This window comes from Nicotiana tabacum, chromosome 4 (genome assembly GCF_000715075.1).
Source record: "Nicotiana tabacum cultivar K326 chromosome 4, ASM71507v2, whole genome shotgun sequence".
Classification (NCBI taxonomy): domain Eukaryota; kingdom Viridiplantae; phylum Streptophyta; class Magnoliopsida; order Solanales; family Solanaceae; genus Nicotiana; species Nicotiana tabacum.
Window position 1 is genome coordinate 97,469,035 of NC_134083.1, and position 26,046 is coordinate 97,495,080.

General features: G+C 40.1%; 1 protein-coding gene across 2 annotated transcripts; it reads left to right on the top strand.

The window, feature by feature from the left end:
- Positions 1-21,439: 21,439 nt before the first annotated feature.
- Positions 21,440-25,458, top strand: LOC142180347 (putative late blight resistance protein homolog R1A-3). Of its 2 annotated transcripts, none has more exons than XM_075252234.1 (3): positions 21,440-21,593; positions 22,244-24,602; positions 24,767-25,458. In XM_075252234.1, the coding sequence occupies exons 2-3, from the start codon at positions 22,291-22,293 to the stop codon at positions 25,305-25,307; spliced, it is 2,853 nt and encodes a 950-aa protein (XP_075108335.1). In that variant the 5' UTR covers positions 21,440-21,593; positions 22,244-22,290; the 3' UTR covers positions 25,308-25,458. The 2 variants fall into 2 exon arrangements, with proteins under 2 accessions (XP_075108335.1, XP_075108336.1); XM_075252235.1 differs by having other exon boundaries at positions 21,480-21,593; positions 22,225-24,602.
- Positions 25,459-26,046: the final 588 nt, after the last annotated feature.

The window sequence follows — 26,046 nt, forward strand, 5'->3', positions numbered from 1 at the left end:
CTTTCTTTTGCATCTTTTCAACCCTTTCACATTATTCACTTTCTTTTTGGGTTTTTCTTTTGTTCTTCCTTTCTTTTTCTTTGCCTTTCCTCTTCTTCATTTCTTTTCTCTTTTTGTGCCTTGAAACCATCTTTAAGCTCCTCGTCACTCCCCCAAACTTATATTTTTTCCATTTGACTCACATGAGTGCTAAAGAAAGTTCGGGTGCCAAGAGAGAGTCACTATAAAACGGGTAAAGGCTTGTAATATGGTTATCGAATAAAAATGCTTTAGGATCAAAAGGGTTTACTAAGGATGATATCATTGGTGGGCCATGGAAGGTGTCAAAATGGGTCAAGGAAAGCCTACAATCACTTCTCAAGTCAGGCTAACTTATAATTTTGCCTAGAAACACATTCGGGGCAAGTTCTAGACCACTCGTACGGGTACTTGGACTTCTAACAAAATACCTCACCTCTCACACAGCCGGATTGTCAAAGAGAATAGAGTCAAGGGCCCACAACAACCGCATTCAATATTGAAAATCGCTAATGGTTCAACTAAACCACCCGATGATTGCCTAAGTCAACGCAAGAGTCACAAGGTCACTAACTAGGGCTATTTCTTTACAAAAACACATTTTTAACAATAAGCGCATAGTTAAGTGTGTTAGTACCAAGTAAAGCATGCTTGACCCTTATTTATTCATTAATACTACTTGTTTCTACCTAATCATCAAAACCTAACTCGATCCCTTAAGAAGGTTGTCACGCCATCCATCGTTGGGAAGAGCCACCCGGTTCACACAAGACCCACCTTTGGAAAGAACCGTAGCATTAAGAAAACCAATGGCTTATTGTTCACTAAAACATAAAAATAAGCTAACAAATCAAAAAGAAGCTAATAAAGTAACTAAGAAGTTATACTATTAAGAAAACAAAATGAAGAAGCTATGAAATAAACTACTAAAAGTAAGGCAAATGAATATACAAACCGAGGGGAATAGAATATATACAAGAGGGATGAATATATACATATTGAGGTAGAAAATAAAAATAAAAGAAAAAGAGTATTAAGGCTATTACAGGCCCAAAAGTAATCAAATGTCATCAAAATGAACCAAAATAGACCACCCCCCAGAATAAGAACAAGCATTATCCTCAATGCTTGGCAAAATCAAAACAAAAGAGGGTAAAGAGTAAAGAAAACTCCCTATGTGGTCTCAGGGTAACTGGTAACATCACCACTCTCAATCTCCTCCAACTGTATCTCATCATCACCGGGCTGAGGGACAACAGGGTTGGTGAGCATATGAAGCATCTCCTCAGCAGTGGGGGCAGTGAGATCTGGCTCGTCAGACTGGCCAGTTGGTGCCTCTGCTGATGGTGCCTCTGCTGACGGTGCTACTGGGTCAGCTGGTATTGATGGATCTGTCTCCATCAGTAGGTCAAAAGGCAAATCACCTGCTGCTGCTATCTTCGTCACCTTCTTTCTCAAACTCTTCATTGCTTTCTTTAAGCCTAGGATTTTCTCATCTTCTTCACTTGCTTGGTCAACTCCTCAATAGCACCCCCGTGAGCCACCGGTGTATCCATAATAGTCTTCTGGTTGTCCAGAATCTTCTTCAATGTTTCCTCTACTAACGGAGGGACCTGTGGTGCTGCTGGGGTAGAGGACTATGCTGCAACAGTGCTGGATATGTCAGACAACTTAGAAGTGGCTGTCTGCATCCAATTTTTGAGGCTCGCCAAAGTCTGGGAGACTCACAGTGCAGTAAGATGATAAGTGGACGAGGATAGCACTAGTACTGCAACTGATGGCCTAGAATATGAAGGTGGTGGCATGTCGGTTGTCCCGGTGGAAGGCCCGGCTGCTGTGGAAGGCATGAAAGTTGTACATGGCTCAGCAACAGCCTCGGAACCCACTACTGATGGCTCGTCAGACTGACCAATGGTGATAGTGACCTTACCCTTGAACTTTGGGTTGTCAGCACCCTACAAGTGGTACCATGAGAAAGGTTTCTTGGCCTTTACTTTTGTGTCATATGGCCTCGGCTCCACCTTGGCATCATTGAAATACTCTGTGAGGGTGTTTGGATAAGGGTAGAACTTTTCACTTTTTCGGACAGCCAATGTGATGTTGGTTGACATGATGGCACCCACATTGATCGGGTACTCCGCCATAATAGAAGCCACCAGAACTTCCCAGGTAAGTGGGAGGTTGTTCTCATTCAAACTCGGATCAATTCGGCTATATACAAAGGTTTTCCATCCTTTAGCTTCAAAATTGAGGGTGGCCCGGAGGATAGGAACTCCTGTTGTAATCCATGGTGGTGGTGGTCCTCGGGCAGCCAAAATCTCAGCTAGCCAAGGGCGAGCTGCATCACCCAAAGCCAACTTCTCTAGGTACTGGACTGCCTTCACTTCTTCAAATCCCACATAAGTGTTCAAAGAGTAGGTGTCGAAGTGGACTTTCAAATTTCTCACCTTTGTCACTTTTGTCCCCTTCTTGATGTGAGCCACATTGGCGTAGAACTCCCTGACCAAGTGCTCATTTGCATTGATGATATTGTGGGTGAATCACTTCCACCCCTTGTGCTCCCGAAACTGTCTAAGGATATTTAGATTATGAATATCCAGATCCTTCATTAAGAACTGTCGCTTAAGTGTGAGCGACCTTTGGGGCCATAATTCCCGGAACCTGTTGAAGGCTGTCAAGCTCACAAACCTATCCTCCCATATTTCCTTTTACTTCGACCTCTCAAGTCCGTCCACTTGAGTGTCCCCCCCACCACTATCCGGGACATCATCATCATCGACATCAATAGCCACTGGTGTCGGAGGAGTAGGTGTAGAGGAGGGCTTGGAACCCTGTCTTCCCGCATTAGAACCCCCAGAAGAACTAGATGTAGGTTCGTTGCACAATTGATAATGCCCAGTGGGTTGGAATGGTTGGGACTGGGCCTCAGGTTGGACCTCCATTGAATTACCGTTAGAGGCTTCCCTGGATAGGGCATATGAACTGGATTCTGAGGGCTCTGTGGCCCTTCCTCTCCCGGTGGTCGGCTTTTTAGCAATAGGCTTCGATTACACTCCCAGAGGGTGAGCGCCTATTCCTCTGCCTCGGGAGGATTCACCTCTCCTTTTGATGTATCGCCTCTACCACGTGATCTAACCATTGTATTCAATACAAGGTACATAGGTCAGTTGAGTTCAAAACAATTCAAACAATTGCAGCACAACAATCATCAAAAGAGACAATGAGGATCGCACAATTCTGAGTGCGGCCGCAGACTGTCTAGTGCGGACCGCACAATTTTGAAGTGCGGTAGCACACCCTAAAGTGCAGACCGCATAATTGTGAGTGCGCCCGCACATCCTGAAGTGCGGACCGCACAATTTTGAGTCCGGCCGCACAAGTCCAATCCTGAGATACTGATTCTCTGAAGTTCAAAAGTGCGGTCGCACACATTTTTATGCGGCCGCCCAATTTTTCTGTGGACCACACAATTTTGAGTGTGGTCCGCACTTTTCAAGCACAATATTTGCCCTAATCAAGTGGTCTGCGGACCGCACAAATTTGGGTGTGGCCGCACAATTTGAACATTTACGACAGTAAGGTTAAGGTTCATGCAATATTTCACAATTTAGACATGGCATGCACAAATTAACATGATTAATGGTCTACCCAGTCACTAATGAACATATATGAAACTACCCACATGCGTTTTAAGCACATTTGACAGTTTTAGGCCTAAAAATAACTAAACTAATCAAATAAAACAAAAATAAAAATTAAGAAAAATGGACAAAAATCTAACATGGATTGAACATACCAGTAATGAATGATACAGGTGAGAAACTAACTTGATGAACTGAGTGTGATTTGTGAACTATTTTGTGATGCACAGTGTTTTCTTAGGGCTTGGGAATTCAGAGAGCGTAAAGTGTGAATAGTATTGAAAAGCCCTATTTATAGTTTGACCAAGTCGGTCAAAAAGTTAGCTGAGTGCGGCAGCACAATTTTGAGTGTCTCGTCCACACTCTTTACCTGCTCTTTGAACTGAACTTCTGCGGTCCGCACAAAAGTGAGTGTGGCTGCGTAAATTTGTGTGATCCGCCCAATTTTGTATGCGGCCGTATTTTGGCCAATTTTTGCAAATCCAAACTTCAGAGAGTTCATGTTTTTGGGTCTCCAGTTATGCGGCCGCACAAAGAATTGTGCGGCCGCAGAGCCTTCTCTGCGGTTGCAATCATTTTTGTGCGGTCCGCACAATTTTGGTACGGTCTGCATAATTTCAACACTTGGCCAATTTTTTCAATTATAGTCCCTGCAATGCACACTCATTCCTGCAATTCACTTCAAAACTAGTTAGCTCAATACAAAACCTATCTAAAAAGAAAGAAAATGAAAAAATGAAAAGAAACATGGGTTGCCTCCCAAGAAGCTCCTGATTTAACGTCGCGGCACGACGCAGGTTACCATCAATCACTTGAAATGAATCAACGCCACAACGTGGCCATCATCAACCTTGCCAAGATAATATTTCACCCGGTGACCATTGACTCTAAACATTTCATCATTCTTGTTCTTCAAGTTTAATGTACCAAAGGGTGTCACATGCACAACCTCAAATAGACCACTCCACTTGGACTTCAACTTTCCTGGAAACATCCGCAACCGAGAATTGAACAATAGCACAAGATCTCCTTCTTTGAACTCCTTGTTCTGGATGTACTTATCATAGAGGTACTTCATCTTGTCCTTATATAAGGACGAACTTGAATATGCATGGAACCGAAATTCATCAATTCAATTGTGCAACCCTTAATTTGGCGGCGACATCCCATTCAAGATTAAGCTTCTTCAATGCCCACATAGCCTTGTGCTCAAGTTCCACCGGTAGGTGACAAGCTTTCCCGAACATTAACCAATACGGAGACATACCAATCAGTGTTTTGTAAGCCGTCCTATAAGCCCAAAGAGCATCTTCAAGTTTCTTTGACCAATCCGTCCGGTTGGCATTCACGGTCTTTGACAAAATACTGTTGATCTTCCGGTTGGAAACTTTCACTTGCCAGCTTGCTTGAGGATGATAGGGGGTCGACACTTTGTGAGTAACACCATACTTTGTAAGTAAGGTATCAAAAGATTTGTTGCAAAAATGTGATACCCCATCATTAATAATGGCCCTTGGAATACCAATCCTTGTGAAGATGTTCTTTTTCAAAAATGCCACCACACTCTGAGCTTCATTATTGGGCAAAGCCACGGCTTCAACCCACTTTGACACATAATCCACAGCTACCAATATGTAAGTATTCCCACAAGAGCTCACGAACAGACCCATGAAATCAATGCCCCACACATAAAAAATGTCAATCTCCAAGATGGTGGTGAGGGGCATCTCATTTTTCTTAGAAATCCCACCGGCCCTTTGACATTCATCACAACGCTTGACGAGATCGCTAGCGTCCTTGTAAAAAATAGGCCAATAGAATCCACAGCTCAACATTTTTGTTGCCGTTCTAGCTCCACCATGGTGACCACCATATGGCGAAGAGTGGCAAGCCTCAAGAATTTCTATTTGTTCCTCCTCCGGTACACATCATCGAATCACACCATCAGTACAAATCCGGAAGCGATAAGGCTCATCCCAATAATAGTCAAGGTAATCCCGTTTGAGTTTCTTCCTTTGGTTTGAAGAGAACTCATTCCGTACAATGCCACTCACAAGATAATTGGCTAAGTCAGCGAACCATGGCATCTCGGTCATAGAAATGGCTAGGAGTTGCTCGTCGGGAAATGAATCATTTATCTCAAGTCCATCATTTGGCCTCCCCTCCTCCTTCAAATGAGACAAGTGGTCCGCCACTTGGTTTTCACTACCTTTGCGTTCTTGAATCTCTAGATCAAACTCTTGCAAAAGAAGTACCCACCGCATTAGTTTTGCTTTAGAATCTTTCTTGCTTATCAAATATCGAAGCGCCGCATGGTCGGTGTGAACAATCACCTTTGTACCTATCAAGTACGGGCGGAACTTCTCCATAGCAAAAACAATAGCAAGGAGCTCTTTTTCGGTCACTGTGTAGTTGACTTAGGAATCATTCATGGTCTTACTAGCATAGTAGATGGAAGATTTTATTGATACGTTGCCCTAACACCGCTCCAACCGCCACATCGCTTGCGTTACACATGAGCTCAAAAGGTAAACTCTAATATGGTGCGGTGATAATAGGAGTAGTAGTCAACTTAAACTTGAGCAATTCGAATGCCTTCATACAATCTTCGTTGAAATGGAACTTAGCATCCTTCTCCAAAAGTTTGCACAAGGGGTTTACCACCTTAGAAAAGTCCTTGATGAATCGGCGATAGAACCCCGCATGACCCAAAAAGCTCCTCACTCCCTTCACGGATGCAGGGGGAGGGAGTTTGGAGATCACCTCAATTTTGGCCTTATTGACCTCAATACCATGCTTTGAAATTTTGTGTCCGAGGACTATGCCTTCCTCGACCATGAAGTGACATTTCTCCCAATTCAAAAGCAAGTTTGTTTCCTCACATCTTGCCAATACATTGTCCAAGTTACCCAAGAACTCATCGAAAGAATTCCCCACCATGGAAAAGTCATCCATGAAGACCTCAAGAAAATCCTCCACCATATCGGTGAAAATGGCCATCATACACCGTTGAAAAGTTGTCGGTGCATTACATAACCCAAATGGAATCCATGAGAATGCGAACGTACCATAGGGACAAGTGAAAGTAGTCTTCTCTTGGTCCTCAGGAGCAATAAGAATTTGATTGTAGTTGGAGTATCCATCAAGGAAACAATAAAAATCACGTCCGGCCAACCGATCAAGCATTTGATCAAAAAATGGAAGTGGAAAATGATCTTTCCGAATGACTTTTTTGAGCTTGCTATAGTCCATGCAAACTCTTCACCCGGTGACCATCCTTGTAGGGATAAACTCGTTCTTGTCATTTGTTACCACAGTCATTCCCCCTTTCTTTGGGACACATTGCATCAGAGAGGTCCACGAGCTATTGGAAATGCGGTAAACAACCCTGGCATCCAACCATTTAATGATCTCCTTCTTCACTACCTCTTATATTGCTTCATTTAATCTTCTTTGATGTTCAAAGGAGGATTTGGCATCCTCCTTCAAAATAATCTTGTGCATGCAAAAGGCGGGGCTTATACCCCGAATATCCGCCAATGTCCATCCTATAGCTTTCTTCCTCTTTTAGAGCACCGCCAAAGTAGAATCTACCTGCACATTAATCAAGAAAGAGGAAAGAATAACAGGTAAAGTAAAACATGGGCCAAGAAACTCATACCTGAGATGTGAAGGCAAAGGCTTTAACTCAAAAGTGGGAGGCTCCTCGATTGAGGGCTTTATTGGAAAAGTCTTCCGGTTCTCAAGATCTAAGGACAATTTTCGGGGTTCATAGTTGTACGACCCCATTCCTTGAAAAACATTTACACATTCCACAAAGCCTTCCTTCTCATCATCATCATGATTAAGCAATACGGCTTCCAAGGTATCATCAACATTCATCACGGCACTAGCATCATCAACAATCACTTCAGTCACTAAATTCACAAACAAACAAACGTCATTGCTATTCGGCTATCTCATAGATTTTCACACATGGAAAACCACTTTTTCATCGCCCACCCGGAAGGTGAGCTCACCGGCTTCCATATCAACAAGAGCCTTTCCCGTAGCAAGGAAAGGTCTACCCAAGATAATAGGCACCTCACAGTCAACCTCACAATTAATAATCACAAAGTCCGCCGGAAGGATGAACTTATCAACACGAACCAACACATCATCAATAATACCCAATGGTCTCTTCATAATCCGATCCGCCATTTGCAACCTCATAGATGTGGGTCTTGGTTGCCCAATTCCCAAAGTTTTGAACACCGAGTAGGGCATCAAGTTGATACTTGCCCCTAAATCACATAGAGCTTTGGCAAAGTCGGCGCTCCCAATAGTGCAAGGGATTGTGAAAGCGCCAGGATCTTCCAATTTTGGAGCCATTGAGTGCACAATAGCACTCACTTGATGTGTAATCTTGATAGTCTCGCAATTCATTGATCTTTTCTTTGTCACAAGTCCTTCATATTGCATAACCGGGCATTTGTTCCAACTCCTCAACCAACGGCACATTAATGGATAAACCCTTCATTATGTCAATACACTTCTTGAATTGGTTCTCACTATTTTGCTTGGCGATCCTTTGAGGGTATGGAGGAGGAGGCCTTGGCATTGGTGCCTTGGCCTTTGGCACTACCGGTTCTGGTATGTCAATCACGTGCTCCCTAGACAGGTTCACTTCTTCTTGGGTCTCCTCCATACTTTCGTCACTATCAATCCTCACTTCTTCATTAGCTTGAACCATATTTCTCGGAGTCTCATCTTCTTGAACCAACACATCATCATCCACAATTCTTCTTTGAGTTGAGATGGTTGCATCTACACCTCTTCCACTCCTTGTGGTTACGGCCATGGCATGTACCGTGTTGTTCCCACCCTTCGGGTTCACCACCATATCACTAGGTAGTGCCCCATTAGGATGAGTGTTTAAAGCTTGCGAGATTTGCCCCAATTGAACTTCCAAATTGTGGATTGAAGTGTTGTGGGAGTCTAATTGAGCATCGGAGTCGGCATTTTTCTCCATCATTTGCTTGAACATATTTTCAATCCGTCCCATTTCATTATTGGAAGAACTAGGACCTTGAGACGGATAAGGAGGTAGGTTGCTTGGTTGTTGATACATCAGGGGCCTTTGAAAGCCCGACCTCCGATTCCCTTTGTTATTATTATTCCAACCCCCTTGGTTGTTGCCACCCCAATTGCCTTGATTATTGCCTCCCCAATTTCCTTGGTTACCTTGATTATTCCAATTTCCTTGATTATTGTTATTCCCCCAATTACCTTGATTGTTGTTACCACCACTCCAATTGCCTTGGTGGCCTTGATTGTTCCAATTTTCTTGATTTCCTTGTGATCACCATTGTTGTTGATGTTGGCCTTGAGCATTATTTCTTTGGCCTTGATAATTGTTGACATATTACACTTCTTCTTCTTGCTCATTGTACAAATCACCTTGGTCATGCCCAGTATCATCTTCCACAAATTGTTCCGGACGGTTTTGCACTTGTTGACCTTTTTTCCATCTTTTATTCATCATCATATTCATACCTTCCATCGCATTCACTTGCTTCGGCCCTTAAACTTGTTGAAGCTGAACTTTGGCCAATTGATTCATTGTGATCGTCAACTCGGCAATAGCTTGCCCATGATCATGTAGTTCCTTCTGTAGGTGAATGGCATTTGGGTCACCTTGAGGAACATTGGCTCTACTTTACCATGCCGATGAGGTATCTGCCATTTCATCCAAGATTTCACATGCTTTGGCATATGGCGTGGTCATGAAGTTCCCACCGGCAAGTTGATTTACCACACATTGATTTGTCGTGTTGATCCCCCTGTAGAAGATTTGTTGGATCATGGCCTCAGTCATATCATTATTCGGGCACTCTTTAACCATGGTCTGATATCTTTCCCAAATCTCGTGCAATGGCTTATTAGGCTCTTGCTTGAACGCTAGAATCTCATCCCAAAGTATAGCCATATGCCCTGGAGAGAAGAATTTGGCAGTGAATATTTCTGCCAACTCATCCCATGTATGGATGGAATGATTGGGTAATCTCTCTAACCAGTCCAATGCCTTTCCCCATAGAGAAAAGGGAAATAGCCTCAACCACAACGCATCCTCAAAAATATTGGTTTGTTTGCATCCCCAATAAGTATACACGAACCCTTTGATATGCTTGTAAGCATTTTGACTCGGAGCCCCGGTGAAAAATCCTCGTTGCTCAAGTAGTGTAAGCATCACATTGGTGATTTGGAAGTTGCCCGCCCTAATGCGGGGAGAGACTATGGCACTTACATAACCCTCGTTCGAAAACACCCGATGTGCAGCCGCTCTTGGTGGAGATGGGGAGGGGGTTGGGAATGTTGTCATGAGGCAGTCGGCCTCGCCTATTTTCTTGAGGTTCGGGATGAACCTCATCACCTTGATCATCGTACACTTCCTCCCCCAATGGCAAATCCCTGAGAGGCTCATTGTTGAGAGTCATTCTTGTACCTATAATCAATTCAAAAATAAAATTAATGACTCGGAAGGAAAAGAAGACAAATCACACACAAACCTAGATATATAGCTAAATCCGTTTAGCTCCCCGGCAACGGTGCCAAAAGATGATATCGCCCAAACTCACACCACTAATTTAGGTTGCGAGGCGATCGATGCAATAATAAAAACCCAACGCGAGTCGGGGTCGATTCCACATGGAGCTTGATGTGGGATTAGGTATATACCTAGTGTGAATGTATGATGTGCCTAAGATTACACTTCCACATTTTCAATTGTTGTTTCTACTTCTACTTTTACGCTAATGCTTGTAATTGTAAAGCTAAGAGATAATGTTTTGGTTTTGGTTGTTTTTCAAGTTATAAAATATCTAGGGTTGCGACTTCCGCCTAGTTGGTTACCTAACTGATTTAGAGCTTTAGGGCATGTTTGGTTGATCGGGATACAATATAGCAATCACACGCAATTACTCACTCTATACCTCTCGGTAGTTTGAGTGATTTTTCCCAATTTGGCTTTCTCAAGTCCAAATGGGTATCTCACGAAACAAGTGATAAATGCTCAAGTCAGGTCTTACTATCTCTAGATTCGACCATTTAATTGGGGCTATAAATTTCTTGAGTTCACCCCAATTTCTTGTTAGCCAAGTTTTCCTAGACTTAGTCTCATTTTTCTCAAGTATAGACCAAGTCAATTAGGCATTAATCAATGTTTGCAACCATCAATTCTCAAATTCAAGCAAGAACTAGGCTAAATATCATATACTCAATCATAAATAAGCCCTAAATCAATCACCCATTAAGTACCCATACTAGGGTTGGGTCACAACCCTAGCTAAGGGTTTAGATACTCATGAAAATTGAAGAAATTAAAGAAGAAACTAAACTAAAATGTATAATAATTGATTAAGGAAAGAAAATCTAATGCTTAAATGCTAAACTAGTACAAAGTTACCCAATACAGTAAATAAAAACAGCTCTAAGTATTCAAGTGCACCAAACTTAACCTAAAAATGACAAAAAGATCTATTTATACCCAGCTAAAAATATCTGACAAAATTGCCCCTACGAAGGTTATGCGGCCGCACAATTCTGTGTGTGGTCCGCACTTTGAGACTGACTGGTCAGGTTGGCTTTCTGCGGTCGCATAAAAGTGGGATGCGTCCGCACTTTCTCTAATTGTACGGATTACACATTTCTGAGTGCGGCCGCACTCTTGCTCTTGGACTGGATCTGAGCTTCATTATGCGGACCGCACATTTATGAGTGCGGCCGCATTTTGGCATCCTGCGGCCAAACAATAATAGTGCGGTCCGCATATCTTCAAGCTCCCAGACTACAAGTCTCTGAATCTAGTCTTCTGCGGCCGCACACTGTGAAGTAATTCTATCAGTGCATCTTCGGAGTTTGCGGCCGCACACAGTATTGTGCGGTTCGCACTGTAGCACTTTTTGCCTTGTTTTGGTTCTTGTCCAATTTTACTCCTTTTTGAGTGGATTTTCACTTCTTTCGCTCATTTCCCAACATTCCTGCAAGAAAGTACATTTCGTTAGTTCTCGGGAATACCTTTAAGCATTTTTGAACTAAAACGTAAGTAAAAGAGAGCAAATAAGCAGTCAAAAATCCCTACTTATCAGCCAACACCCCCAATTTCCTCTTTAAATTCATCAACTAATTGCTAAAAAAGAAGATGGATTCATGGAATATAATCATAAGGGAGTCAAGAACACTTACCCCAAGTTGTGTGGAAAACTTCCTCTCCAAAGTCGCCCAAACCGAGCTCCAAAATATCCAAAATGAGAAAAATCTCGGAAACTCTCGTTTTTAACACTGCCCAGGCATTTCCTCCCCTGCAGTGCCTAGGCTCGCACCTACGCATCCGCTTTTGCGGACGAAAATGCGCGCCTGCGGACATAGCCAGCCCTCCAAAGCCTCACATCTGCGGGCTCGCAGATGCGCATTCCCCCTTCACACCTGCATTCACTCCAGGCCAGCCCCACTCCCGCATCTGTGCCAACCACGTCGCACCTGCGCATCGCACATGTGGCCAAGACTCTCGCAGGTGCGATCACAATAGAGGCAGCAGTTCTAGCATTTTCCTTAAGTCCGAATTTGATCTGTTAACCATCTGAAACTCACCCGAGACCCCCGGGACCTCAACCAAATATACCAACAAGTCCCATAACATAATACAGACCTACTCGAGGCCACAAATGACACCTAACAACATCAAAACGACGAATCACACCTAAAGTTAATCAATGAACTTTGAAACATCAACTTCCACAACTGATGCCAAAACTTATCAAATCACGTCCGATTGACCTCAAATTTTGCACACAAGTCACATTTCACATTACGGACCTACTCCAATTTCTAGAATCGGATTCCGACCCTGATATCAAAAAGTCAATCCCCCAGTCAAACTTTCCAAAAATTCAATTTTCACCATTTCAAGCCTAATTCCACTACGGACCTCCAAATAATTTTCCGAACATGCTCATAAGTCTAAAGTCACCGCACGGAGCTATTGAAATCATCAGAATTCAATTCCGATGTTGTTTGCACATAAGTCAACATCCGATCAACTTTTTCCAACTTAAGTTTTCCATTATGAGACTAAGTGTATCATTTCACTCCCAAATCCTTCCGGACCCTATCCAACTAATCCGTTAAGTCATAAAACAACTGTAAAGCATAAGTTGAACAGTAAATGGGGGATGGGGATGTAATACTCAAACGATCGTCCAGGTCGTTACATTCTCCCCCACTTAAATATACGTTCGTCCTCAAACCTGCCAAGAGTTGTTTCCAAGCCATCAAATCACTATTCCATCTTACCACGCACGTACCCGGGGGTGATCCTACATCACCCTATTCCACATAGGCCTGACAACACAATACAACTAAAATTCCTTAATTTAACCTTATCTCAAAAACCTTGGAATTCAATTCCCAACCTTCAGAATTTCTTTTCAAGACACGAATCTTACATTTACACATTGTATGAGTCTGAACAAGCTGCATTGAGCTATAACTATAATCACCCAGCATGTTACACAACTCTCCTGCTCGTAGCACCATTCCTGATCACAGTAACTACTTCAAACCAACCAAGTACTAGCATTAAACCCTATATCGAACAAAACCTCATCCCAACACATTCGTACACTGTTGATAATAAAAGAAACACGCAGAATCTCATAGCCCCTTATCAGATCAACAAGTCATGGAGCTCTCTCTCACCCCAACCAGAACCATAATCACTTGCTAAGCTGACTTTCAATATTATCCTCCCAATATACCGTAATCAAACCTAATAGTACCCACTCTTGGTCCAATGACCTTATATTATTAAACACAACTATCCCATTGACATTCCACATCAATACAACTCAATCCACAACTGCGCAACCTTGTACCCAAAATGGAAGATGTCTCAAAGTAGAGAAACGTATTGTAAGTTCAACAAGAAATACTACAACCAAAATGTTATGAGCTCATTACATACCATAGAACCAAGACACACGAATTTAATAGCAGTAACCAGCTCTTCTAGAGCTCATATTAACATCTCGCATGGACAACTCACGTGCTATAACATAAAATATTTGGACCCGCACGGATAACTCACGTGTCAACAATATCAGTATATGGATCTGCACGGACAACTCACGTGCCAATAATATCAGTATATGGATCCGCACGGACAACTTACATGACAATAATATCAGTATATGGATCCGCACGGACAACTCACGTGCCAATAATATAATCTGTCTGGCATGGTCACAGGCCTCCAGCCCAATCATATTATACATGAGCAATCAAATAAGTACACTTGTATATGATAAATGAAGTAGAATTCACATGCTCCTAAACTGGTATAAATAACACGCCATAGAGTAGGCATGTGCAAAGTGCGCTATCACAACTCAAATCGGCAGTTAACACAGAAATAGTAACTACCCAGCTTATTCAGGGAATTAGCCTCTTTGTAACCTCAAGTATAACCCATATAGTTCTCAATAAAGGTACGAATAAGAGAAACGTCATAACTTTACGCTTAACCATCAACTCTAGGCATATCATAGTCTAAACATTTTTCTGAATCTGAATACTTGCCCTGATGCCCGCACATGGGCTCAATCTATCCCATATATATATATATATATATATATATATATATATATATATATATATATACGCACTCGTAGCGCGTAGTCATCACAAATAATTAACGCAACTAGTGCCTCCACTGAGTTTAAATAAAATACTCACCTCACACAGGCCGCAACCCTGAAACAATATGCTTCGGAGAACTCCCAGTCTCCAAATTCATAGAATACATGAACCACCGTAACTGATCCCAACTCTAGCACTCGAATGACTAACACATCCTTCATGCACGATCATCCCACGAGGAAATCTTTCATAATTCTTCCGTGCCACATAGCAATAATTTGAATATCAACAGTCTATCAATCATGTGAGTACCGCAATACTAATGAACACCCGTAAATCAAAACACTATGTACTTTTTGAAATGCACACCCTTCTCAGGGATTACCGAGCAGTTATAACATTCATCTAAATATTTGAGACTGACCATTCTGTCCAAAATTCGTGATCTCCCTTTTCAAGAATAAACTGTCACCTTGTATATGTAAATCTAAACCCCGCACAACACCCACATCTATCATGCCATCACATGAAAAATACGAGAACCTCATAATCATTCCGAGTCACAAGTAGAATACAAATCCGATCAGCTTGAAGCCTTCCATTTGATTCCATCCGGTAGAAAATCACAATACTCAACATGTTCCTCAGGCCGGTAGGAAATATACATCTCAACTCGTGGTAGAAATCCTCGAGAATGCCTTGGAGTCCATTTGTACATAATCAAGCCATCTGAACTGAATCTCTCTAACTCAACTAAGCCACATAGGTTGCCAAATCCCAAAGTATTGACACAAAACACCCGTAAAGCCCACCTCATCATAAGAACGAAAAGAACTGAGCATACCATTGCCATATTGATCCAGCATGTTACCCATTTGTCCTATTTTCTCCGGATTTCTTCTGAATTACCCTCAAGTTGACAATTCTCCTTGTCAGAACACAACGATCCTTACCCAAAGCTCACTACAAGACATCCTAACATAATACCACATCACCCTAAGGTCCATAAGCCACTGTATTCTTCTTAAGCACCTCCATAAATACCACAACCGTAACACTCACTCTGAAAATACCTTATGTGAATTTAAATTTTTTCTTCTTACCTTTCTTATACAAAAATGTAGAATCCATAATCATACAGAATTACTGAAAATCCCGACACCACTAAATGTAAATCTCAGATTCTATCCATACACAAATCTTCTCGATTGCTATATATAATTCTCGAACCCATTAGAACCTTCTCAGGAGTCACCCATTTTGCTAAAATCTAAATTGCACCATCCAAATGGGCGGAAAGACACGTGCCTCATTAGTACAACAACACTCAAAGAGGTAACCTTGCCTTAACACGACCAATCAAATTCAAACTTCGCGCACACTACATCATTCTCAAATAATAACTCACTCATTCCATGATTTTCATATACTCATAAAGCGCAGTATAACCCCTATTTAGAAATTGCCTTGTTCGAGTCATCCTCGATCTTAACCTCTGCAAGTCATAACTAACCCACAAGTATGCCTCAGCCCAAAACTAAACCTTTACATATAACCATTAAATTGAATTGTCAATAGCAAACTCCCCCACTTGGCTCAAAGCCATAAATTTAAACACTCGATAACTCACAATATCCATACTCTATTATTGCCATAATACTTCAGTCAGTTCAACAAAAATTCTTCTCAAGCTCATACAACGCCAACCATAAAATTCCTCAATCGTCCACTAAGCTCGCATTCATTCTCTTAACACTCAAGTCAACTTTCTCAACCCGATTCAAATTCAAATCTCAACACATACGCCCCGCTGGTAGCGAAGAAACTCTCCATTCACATTATAAGGAACACACCTACGTAGATTACTCCGCAGGGGATAACCCACCTACTTAGCCTCAAATTGGTATCTTGTTATACCCTTCTGCAGTTACAATTACTATGAAATCACTTAATCTTTCTGAGTCCAAACTTATTAACCAGACATGAGAATTTAATTTGTCCCAAAATTTAACAACGTGAAAAATCCTTCAAAACATTAATACTCGAGATTGTACGTTACATCAAAACGAAAATCAAGCACCCAATGCCCCTTTCTTTACATTTCAAGGAAACACTTTTCGTCACATTCAAATCGTCTTAACACATCCCGCGGTCACATCATAATCATCACAAAGACATTTTACCGCTCATCAAGCCACAAATTCCACTCGTAGGGACATTACTAGACATATGAGTCCAAATGTACAAGTTACAACTGAAGCTACCGAGCTTAAGCTACGGTCTAACCATGGCCTCAATTCCTCTAGACTAGCCCATCACCAAAACACATAATACACATCTCGAACCTCGTTTATAGAATCACAAGCCGGCGATTCACATCTGATACCGAGCGCTCATGTGCGCATACGAATGTGTGGAAGGAATTCAAAGAGTTATGTCTCAAGCTGAATCAATTTCGCACGATAAGGAAAGAAAGATGGGAAGTATATATCCTAAATTTCCCGTAGCCTCTCGAAGATAAGTATGAACGTCATCATACCGATGCACAAGACTCTACTAGACACTTGCTTATGACTTGTAGAACCTATAAACCTAGAGCTCTGATACCACCTTGTCACGACCCAAAATTTATCTAGTCGTGATAGCACCTAACCCAACCCGCTAGGTAAGCCAATTAACCACTAACCAATTCCAATAACAATTAGTAAGGCAAATTTAAGTAAAGAAATATCTTAATCTTATACATTTCTCAAGAATTGGTAGTACAAATCATGAGCTTCTAAGAATAGAGTATACAAAACTGGTATGAAGTAAATACATCATATGTTTGAAAAGTACATAAAATGAGTTTTACGAATCTAAGGCTACCATGAACAAGAGGCAGCTACAACCGGAGCGCAGGTACATCTTCAGATCCAGCTCCCAACGAACATAGCAACATTAGTAGCCAATATCTGCACGCAAGATGCAGAAGTGTAGTATGAGTACAACCAACCCTATTTACTCAATAAGTAACAAACCTAACCTTAGGTTGAAAGTAGTGACGAGCTTGTACCAAGGTCGGGTCCCAACTTCAATAACCAGCAATAGTTCATAACAACATAAAACAAGTAATACTAGAAGTAACTCAACAATCCAATGCTCAACAAAAACATAATTTCTGAAAATAGTTCCGCCTTTCAAGTACATCAATGAAAACCCAAATCGTTTACCACAGTTGCCAAAAATATGAATAAGTTTGAAAATAATAATTTTTCCAAAATTCTTTCAATAATAAATAAGATGTTTCATTTTCTTTCCAAATAACCAGTGTAAAACAAATGCATCACTATGCCCATCTGTCAACATGTGTGAGAAATCATGAATGACGTGATACCGTACAGTATGAGGAAAATACATCTCTATGCTTGTATGTCATGTGTACATGTTAATGCAATGTTGTATGTGATGCACCATACTGACAGTCATATGTGCTCACACTCTCGAATACTCAACCACTCGGTACTGTATATGGCTCATACAGCCCAGGAAAGATCCACCCCGGAATATATACATCACTGACTATAAGTCACCCAGTACCGAGGAAGGCTAATCCAGCCCTGTGGAGAAGATCCATCTCCAGGTTCACATTCTCAAATACTCAACCACTTGGTACTGTATATGGCCCATACGGCCCATGGAAGATCCATCCCAGAACATATACATCACTGACTATAAGTCACCCAGTACCGAGGAAGGCCAATCCAGCTATGTGGAGAAGATCCATCTCCATATAATATCAACTGCACTTACTGGGGGTGTGTGCAGACTCCGGAGGGGCTCCTTCAGCCCAAGCGCTATCACAATCAGTATCAATATCAGAATCAATCAGGCCCTCGGCCTCACTTAGTCATCAATCTCTCCAGTCTCTCTCTCATAGGTTCACAATGTCATGAAAATAGCCTGAAAATGATGGTATGATGTATCAATAAATAACAACAGAGATTGAGATATGATATGCATATGAATGCGTATGACTAAGTATGTAATGCAATGAAAGAAGATAACTTAACAGCAGAAATGACCTCGGTGGGTCCCAATAAGATAAACATGTAGTCTAAACATAGTTTATAGAATGAATAACATTTTGATAACTATAGCATGAATCACATTTTGATAACTCTAGTACGTAGATATTTCATGATTTCAGACAAGTTCAAATAACTACACAGTACCACAGAAATAACTGTCACAGTTCACACGGTGCACGCCCACATGGCCGTCACCTAGAGCATGTGTGTCACCTTAATACCAAATATTTAACACGCATACTCAGAGTTCATAACCTCAGCTCCAAGATTAGAAGAGTTACTTACCTCGAACAAGACGAATTCAAAGTCGAGCAAGTTAAACAATACTCCAAAAATTTTATTATGTGTGTATCAACTTCTGAACGGCTCGAATCTAGTCACAATAAATTTGATTTAGTCCACACAATTTATAGGATTTAATTCCATATCAAAATACTAATATTTTCTCATAAAATCCGAAATTACACTCTAAAACTTTTCCGTGGGACCCATGTCCCAGAAGCCGACGAAACTTATAAAATTCGACAACCTATCCAATTACAAGTTCAACCATACTAATTTTACTCAATTCCGACTCCAAATCGATGTTCAAAACTCAAAAATTCGTATTATGAACTTTAGGCCAACATCTCCAATTCCCTCTTTAAATTCATCAACTAATTGCTAAAAATAAAGATGGATTCATGGAATATAATTACAAGGGAGTCAAGAACACTTACCCCAAGTTGTGTGAAAAAATTCCTTTCCAAAATCGTCCAAAATGTCCAAAATGAGAAAAATCTCGAAAACCCTCGTTTTTAACACTACCCGGGCATTTCCGCACCTGCGGTGCCTGGGCTCGCACCTGCGCATCCGCTTTTACGGACGAAAATGCGCGCCTGCGGACACAGCCAGCCCTCCAAAGCCTCGCATTTGCGGGCTCGCAGGTGCGCATTCTCCTTTCGCACCTGCTTTCGCCCCAGGCCAGCCCCACTCTCGCATCTGCGCCAACCACGCCACACCTGCGGCCAAGACTTTCGCAGGTGCGATCACAACAGAGGCAGCAGTTCTAGCATTTTCCTTAAGTTCGAATTTGATCTATTAACCATCTGAAACTCACCCGAGGCCCACAGGACCTCAACCAAATATACAAATAAGTCCCATAACATAATACGGACCTACTCAAGGCCTCAAATCACACCTAACAACATCGAAACGACGAATCACACCTAAATTCAAAATCAATGAACTTTGAAACTTCAACTTTCACAACCGATGCCGAAACCTATCAAATCACGTCCGATTGACCTCAAATTTTGCACACAAGTCGCATTTCACATTACAGACCTATTTTAATTTCCAGAATCGGATTCCGATCCCGATATCAAAAAGTCAATCCCCCGGTCAAATTTTTAAAAAATTTAACTTTTACCATTTCAAGCCTAATTCCACTACGGACCTCCAAATAATTTTTCGAACACGCTCATAAGTCCAAAATTACCATACGGAGCTATTGGAATCATCAGAATTCAATTCCGAGGTGGTTTGCACATAAGTCGACATCCGATCAATTTTTTCCAACTTAAATTTTTCATTATGAGACTAAGTGTCTCATTTCACTCCGAAATCCTCCCGGACCCTATCCAACTAATCCGGTAAGTCATAAAACAATCGTAAAGCATAAGTTGAACAGTAAATGGGGGAACGAGGCGGTAATACTCAAAACGACCGACCGGTCGTTACAATTATATAATCAATATATAATTATATATACAATAATTATTTTTTGTATAAAATTTTTAGTTTTAGTCTGTCTAAAATTGTCTGATTATGTATTTGATGTATGTGATTTTTTTCACTTAGTTCGTATAATTTATATTTTTATAATACAATTTTAAACAATGTGAGTACATCTTTTGAGATTTGGACCAAAGATCTCGCTGGGTGTGGGGGTTTGGAAACAAACATAATTCTCGGCTGACATTTTGTGGACTCTTTGGGGGTTGGCTACACTATTATAGGGTTATGTGTAGATTAATTTTTAGGACTAGGCAAAGTTTAGAATGCTAGTGAGCTAGCTATTTGCGTTTTTTTTCCTTTATAATAATATAGATACATATATAAATTATTTTTATGCTCGTGTTCTTCATCATCTAAAAAGATGTGATTTATGTGTACTTGAATCATCAAGGTTTAACTAAATTTAAGTAAATCATCCAATCATAAAATAATAGTAAGTATTGTTGTATTCTTTAAGTTATTTTATAACTTTAAGGGTATAACTATGACATTTTAGAATGTTTATTACTTTTGAAACATGTTTGGTAATATTTGGCATAAGATATCCGTACATCGCATGAACGTAAAGACTAGTTAATTTAAAAATTATTTTTGAGCAACAATTAGCGTTAGGCCAAACATTTTAAAAGTTCTAAGTGTTTTATTCTCAAAAGTACTTTTCAAAAAAAAAAAAAAAAAACTTTTGGAAGAAACTATTTTTTCCTGCTCCTCAAAAATTGTTATTAATTTCACTCGAAGGTATTTTTTTTTTCTTCTAAAAGCTTGGTAGAATACTTCAAATTTGCAAAAATATTTTTGACCAAAAAAAGGTATTTTTAAATGCTTGCTATTAGTCTTCCTACATAATTAAGTTGTCTCACACACAAATTATGTGTCCGCTACTAGTTGTACTTTCTTGTGCAAAGCGAAACTCTAATGCTTTGGAGTTTGGATGATAGGGGCAACAACGTAAAACTGAAACACTTTCTCAAGTTCAACAACCACAACAACAACCGAATATAATCGAGGTCCAAGGAGGTAGTGTGTAGCCAGACCTTACTCCTACCCTGGATTACATGGACTGTTTTTGATAGACCCTCAACTCCCTCTTTTTAAAAATTAGGATGCTCACGCAACCCACTATCGTCGCTTCCTTCGAGTTCACTAGCAGCTAAATCATTGAATAATGTAATAACATAAGATATGATTATGTACATATACAGCTAGCTGGCGTTGATAATTTAAAATTCATAGTCAGAATATGGGCAATATTATATTTGGCAATAATTCAGAGTTGCTAGTAGGCCTCATTCATTAATTAGTGTATAATAAGAATCATTCTTTTCCTTCTCACTAATCATTGACTAAACTTCCATCACCATAGATTAAAATCTCTGCTCCTGGCGGAAGGTTCATTGCTTAAGAACTGTAGGTCAGTGTTTTTTCTTACTTTACTATAGAAAGCATATTTCCTTTTGATCTTACCCCTTTTTCAAACAAGTGGCAGCTTTTAAACTTCAATAAGTTCTTTTTTCTTTCAAAATTAAATTAAGACAACATGGAATGATTACTCGTACAGTGTTTTGTTTCTGTTACTGATTGTAAATTCGTTGTTTCAATTATTTTGAAATATGTTGCTATATATGGTAATTTTAAATATAAGTCATACAAAACGGAATTCAAAATTTTAGTAAGCTGGATTAATAATGAATGAAATAAAAAATAATTTTAAATGTTTAATTGAACTGGGAATTTATAGATCTATGTAAAGGAATCTGAATCTGGAAACGGGAATATTTTGATCTAATTCGCACATAAGGGGAATTTTGCATTAGGTTTTCGCGAGCTGGATTGATGATTAAAGAAACAATGAAGAATTCCGAATGGTTTTTTTACAAATCTATGTCAGAGAATTAAGAGTTCCAAATGGTTTTTTTACAAAGTCTAACTGGAATGTTACCATTGTTTGCACCCATTATTTTTTCCTGATCTTTATGGTTCTTCGTCCAAACTTATTGGTTTTTTATTGCTTACTGGAGATATGTTGCTCTTACTAATGTTAGGCATACTGCTCTTTGACAGCAAGCATTTCAACCTCAACAACCAGAAAATAGATCAAGCTAATTAGGATGGAGGATGTCAACATTGATGAGAGTGCTCTAACTCCTAGACCAACTACTCAAGTAACTGAAGAGGAACCTGTGGGGCTTGAGGATGAAGCTGACAAGATAATTAAGCTACTGACCAGAGGAATAAGGGAACGGGATATTGTCTCTATTTTTGGCATGCCTGGTCTCGGAAAGACCACTTTGGCCAGAAAGATATTCAAAGATTCTTCTATTGTTTCTCACTTTGATGTTCGAGCATGGCTTACCATTTCTCAATCATATGATGTGAGAGAGCTGTTGAGGGATATCTATAAGCAAGTTACAGGTGTTAAGTACAATGGAGATAAGGAGAGTGACATAGCCGATATGTTGCGTAAGTGTTTAATAGGCAAAAGATATCTCATTGTCTTGGATGATGTATGGGAAGTAAAGGCATGGGATGAGTTAAGATTATGTTTTCCAATCGGTAAACAAGGAAGTAGAATCATGTTAACAACTCGACTTGAACATGTGGCAATGGAAGTCAAGCACTGTACCAATCCTTATTCCCCTCGATTCCTAACCAGGGAAGCGAGCTGGAAATTGTTGGAGAAAAAAGCATTTCAAAAGGAAACTTGCCCTCCTGAATTCCAGGATGTTGGGGTACAAATTGCGGAATATTGTAAAGGACTGCCTCTTACAGTTGTTTTGATTGGTGGAATTCTGGCAAAGAAAGAAAGGAATGTCTCAGAGTGGTGTGAAGTTGCAAACAATTTAAAGTCTCATCTTGGAGCAGTTGAAAGTGAGAGCAACTTGGCAATACAATTAAGTTACTGCTATTTACCAGATCATTTGAGACATTGCCTTCTAACTATGGGAGTATTTAGGGAGGATGAAAAATTTGGAGCATCTAAATTGATGTTACTCTGGATGGCTGAAGGCCTCGTTCAATGTAGTGATGAGAGAGGATTGGAGGAGGTAGCTGAAGGTTACTTGATCGATATAATTTCTAGTAGCCTACTAATGGTTTCAAAGACGACCTTTGATGGCAAGGTGAAGTACTTGCAAATTCACGATCTAGTGCGTGACTTTGTCTTAAACAAAGCTAAAGAAGAAAAGTTCATGCAAGCTATAGGGATACATAATCAATATCAACCTTCATATGATGAGGAACACCGAGTGTGCATTCACCTCGACCATAAGCTTCGTCATGATTTGCAGAGATTCAACAACAAAGTAGATAGATTCCTCACAAGCGGCTCCAAAAAAGGATCTTTTGGACAAGATCTTAAATCGTTCTTTGTTACTAATAACGCAGATGATTTTCTTGCTTATAAAGATTTTTGGAATACTGAGTCTAATTTTCACGGTACTGTTTCTGAAGTGTATTTATCTCGTTCCTATCACTTCTCGTCAGTTGGAGACTTAAGACTTCTTAGAGTGTTGGATTTCAAGAACTGCATTCCAGGGGATTATACGAATATAGTTGATATACTGCAATCACTAGTTTACCTGAGATACCTGGGAATGTGTTTCGAAAAGTTTTTTTTCGAGTGGGTATCACACATGTGCGACCTAGAAACTTTACTTGTGGATACTGAGATATTAGGAGAAGGGACACCTCATATTTGGAAGATGACGAAACTAAAGCATGTAGACCTAGAAACACTCTTACCTCGTGAGATATTTGCAGTTTCTGAAGAAGGTCCGTCTAAGTTGGAGAATTTGAGGGCATTTAAAGGCATGTGGTTACTTCCTGAGGATATAGAGTTAATTGAGAGGTTTCCCAATCTTCAAAAACTTCTCCTCATAATAATTGACAAGGATTTTGATGAAGCTGACTCTATCGTTCTGAAATTGGATGTTCTTACACAGCTTCAATCCCTCGTGCTTGGTTCGATGTGTAATATCACCAAGTATTATTTACCTTCAAGTCTCAAAGAGTTGATCCTCCGCCAAGTTAATATATCAGCAAGTGCAACTTCCACAATCGCTGGGTTACCCAACCTTCAAAGACTGATATTTGAAGGGTGTATATTCGAGCAAGACGAGTGGGACGTGAGAGATATGGAGTTCCCGGTACTCAAAATCTTAAAATTTCGAGGCGTTCATCTTAGGGGATGGCATGTCTCAGAATCAACATCATTTCCCATGCTTGAGAGTTTAGTGCTAAAATCTGTTGAATTGCTTGAGAAGATTCCTGACAGTTTTGTGGATATTGGAACACTTGCATCAATCAAGGTGATCTATTGTGATGATAATCTCAATGCTTCAGCTTTGGAGATTAAGGAAGAAGTAGAAGCAACTTCAGGATGTGACAATCTCAAGGTCTATATTTTTCCACATTACTCTCGGTATGTCTTTCTTTTTAATTTTCATTTTTTTCTTTCTTGATAAACTAATTCAATTTTTGAGTTTAATTCATTATGTTATTGTTGTTATAACTGCAAAATATGTTTATATCTTTATGTTATGTTACATTAATCCAAATACATCGTTATTGTTGTTAAAAAAAAAGGGAACAAAAAGAAAAAGAAGAGGAATATGAAGAGGAAGAGAAAGAAGTAGAAGAAGAAGCAGCATCAGAAGTAGAAGCAGAAGAAAAAGACAAAGGAGAAGAAGCAGCAGCAACAGCAAAAGGAGAAGCAGAAGAAGATAAAAAAGAAGCAGCAACAGCACCAGAAGTAGAAGCAGAAGAAAAAGAGAAGGAAGAGGAAGAAGAAGAAGAAGAAGAAGAAGAAGAAGCAGCAGCAGCGGCAGAAGTAGCAGTAGGAGCAGAAGTAGAAGCAGAAGAAAAAGAGAAAGAAGAAGAAGAAGAAGAAGAAGCGGCGGCGGCAGAAGTAGAAGTAGCAATAGGGGCAGAAGTAGAAGCAGAAGAAAAAGATAAAGGAAAAGAAGAAGCAGCAACAGCAAGAGCAGAAGCAGAAAAGAAAAAGGATGAAGAGGAAGAGGAGGAAGATGACAAAGTATCAGTATCATCATTTAAGACTTTCAATCTTGGTTTTATGCTTTTCCTTTTTCTTCTCTTATTCTTTTGGTCGCATAAATATAAGAAATAGTCCACGTAACTTATTAAGACATCTAGAAATTATAAAAGCTCTTTAGACATTTTTCCCATTCATGTTTATTCTCTGTAAAGCGCCGTAAATTTTGGACAATATTTTTATGCTTTGACTATTACATTCTTAGAAGGCAAGCACCATTGATCCACCTTCCCTTCTGATTATGCCTCTCTCTCCATAAAAAGCTTTCATATGTATTGACTTTAGTGGTTGGGGAAGGGGGCTTGTGCCAGTATACTGTAACACCATAAATAATGGGGGAATGGTTGTCTGCAATATTACAAAATAATCTGCTGAATAATTTGAGTTTTTCCATATCTTATAGCACGTCTTCACTTCCATAGTTCCCAGGTTGTAGTACAAGAGCTAAAGGACCAAGTCCTGTCCAGTTGTGCCACCAAAACAATGAACTTCCTTTATTAGCTTTCCATATCATATATGGCTCAGCTTTCTTTCTACTCTCCAGGAGCTTTTTGCAGCTCTATGATTGAGTAGAGCTCCATTTTCTAGTAATGATAAAGGGAAATGAAAGAAGCCCATAGACTCGTAAGTTAGAAAGGGAACTAAATCCTTAAGTTAGCATAATTTGCTCCATGAGCTCGAATGGTAAACAAATTTGCTACATGTATTTTTTTTATTTTGTTTAAGTCCATTTGACTTATTTTGACTGGTATAGTTTACCTTATCAAAATGAAAAAAAGAATAAATGGAGTACGAGGATAATCGTACTTTGTTT

Bases quoted from the DNA above. Each gene is read 5' to 3' on its own strand.
- LOC142180347 (XM_075252234.1), top strand. From the start codon at position 22,291: ATGGAGGATGTCAACATTGATGAGAGTGCTCTAACTCCTAGACCAACT. The intron at 24,603-24,766 runs GTATGTCTTTCT...TTAAAAAAAAAG, and splicing joins ATTTTTCCACATTACTCTCG to GGAACAAAAAGAAAAAGAAG.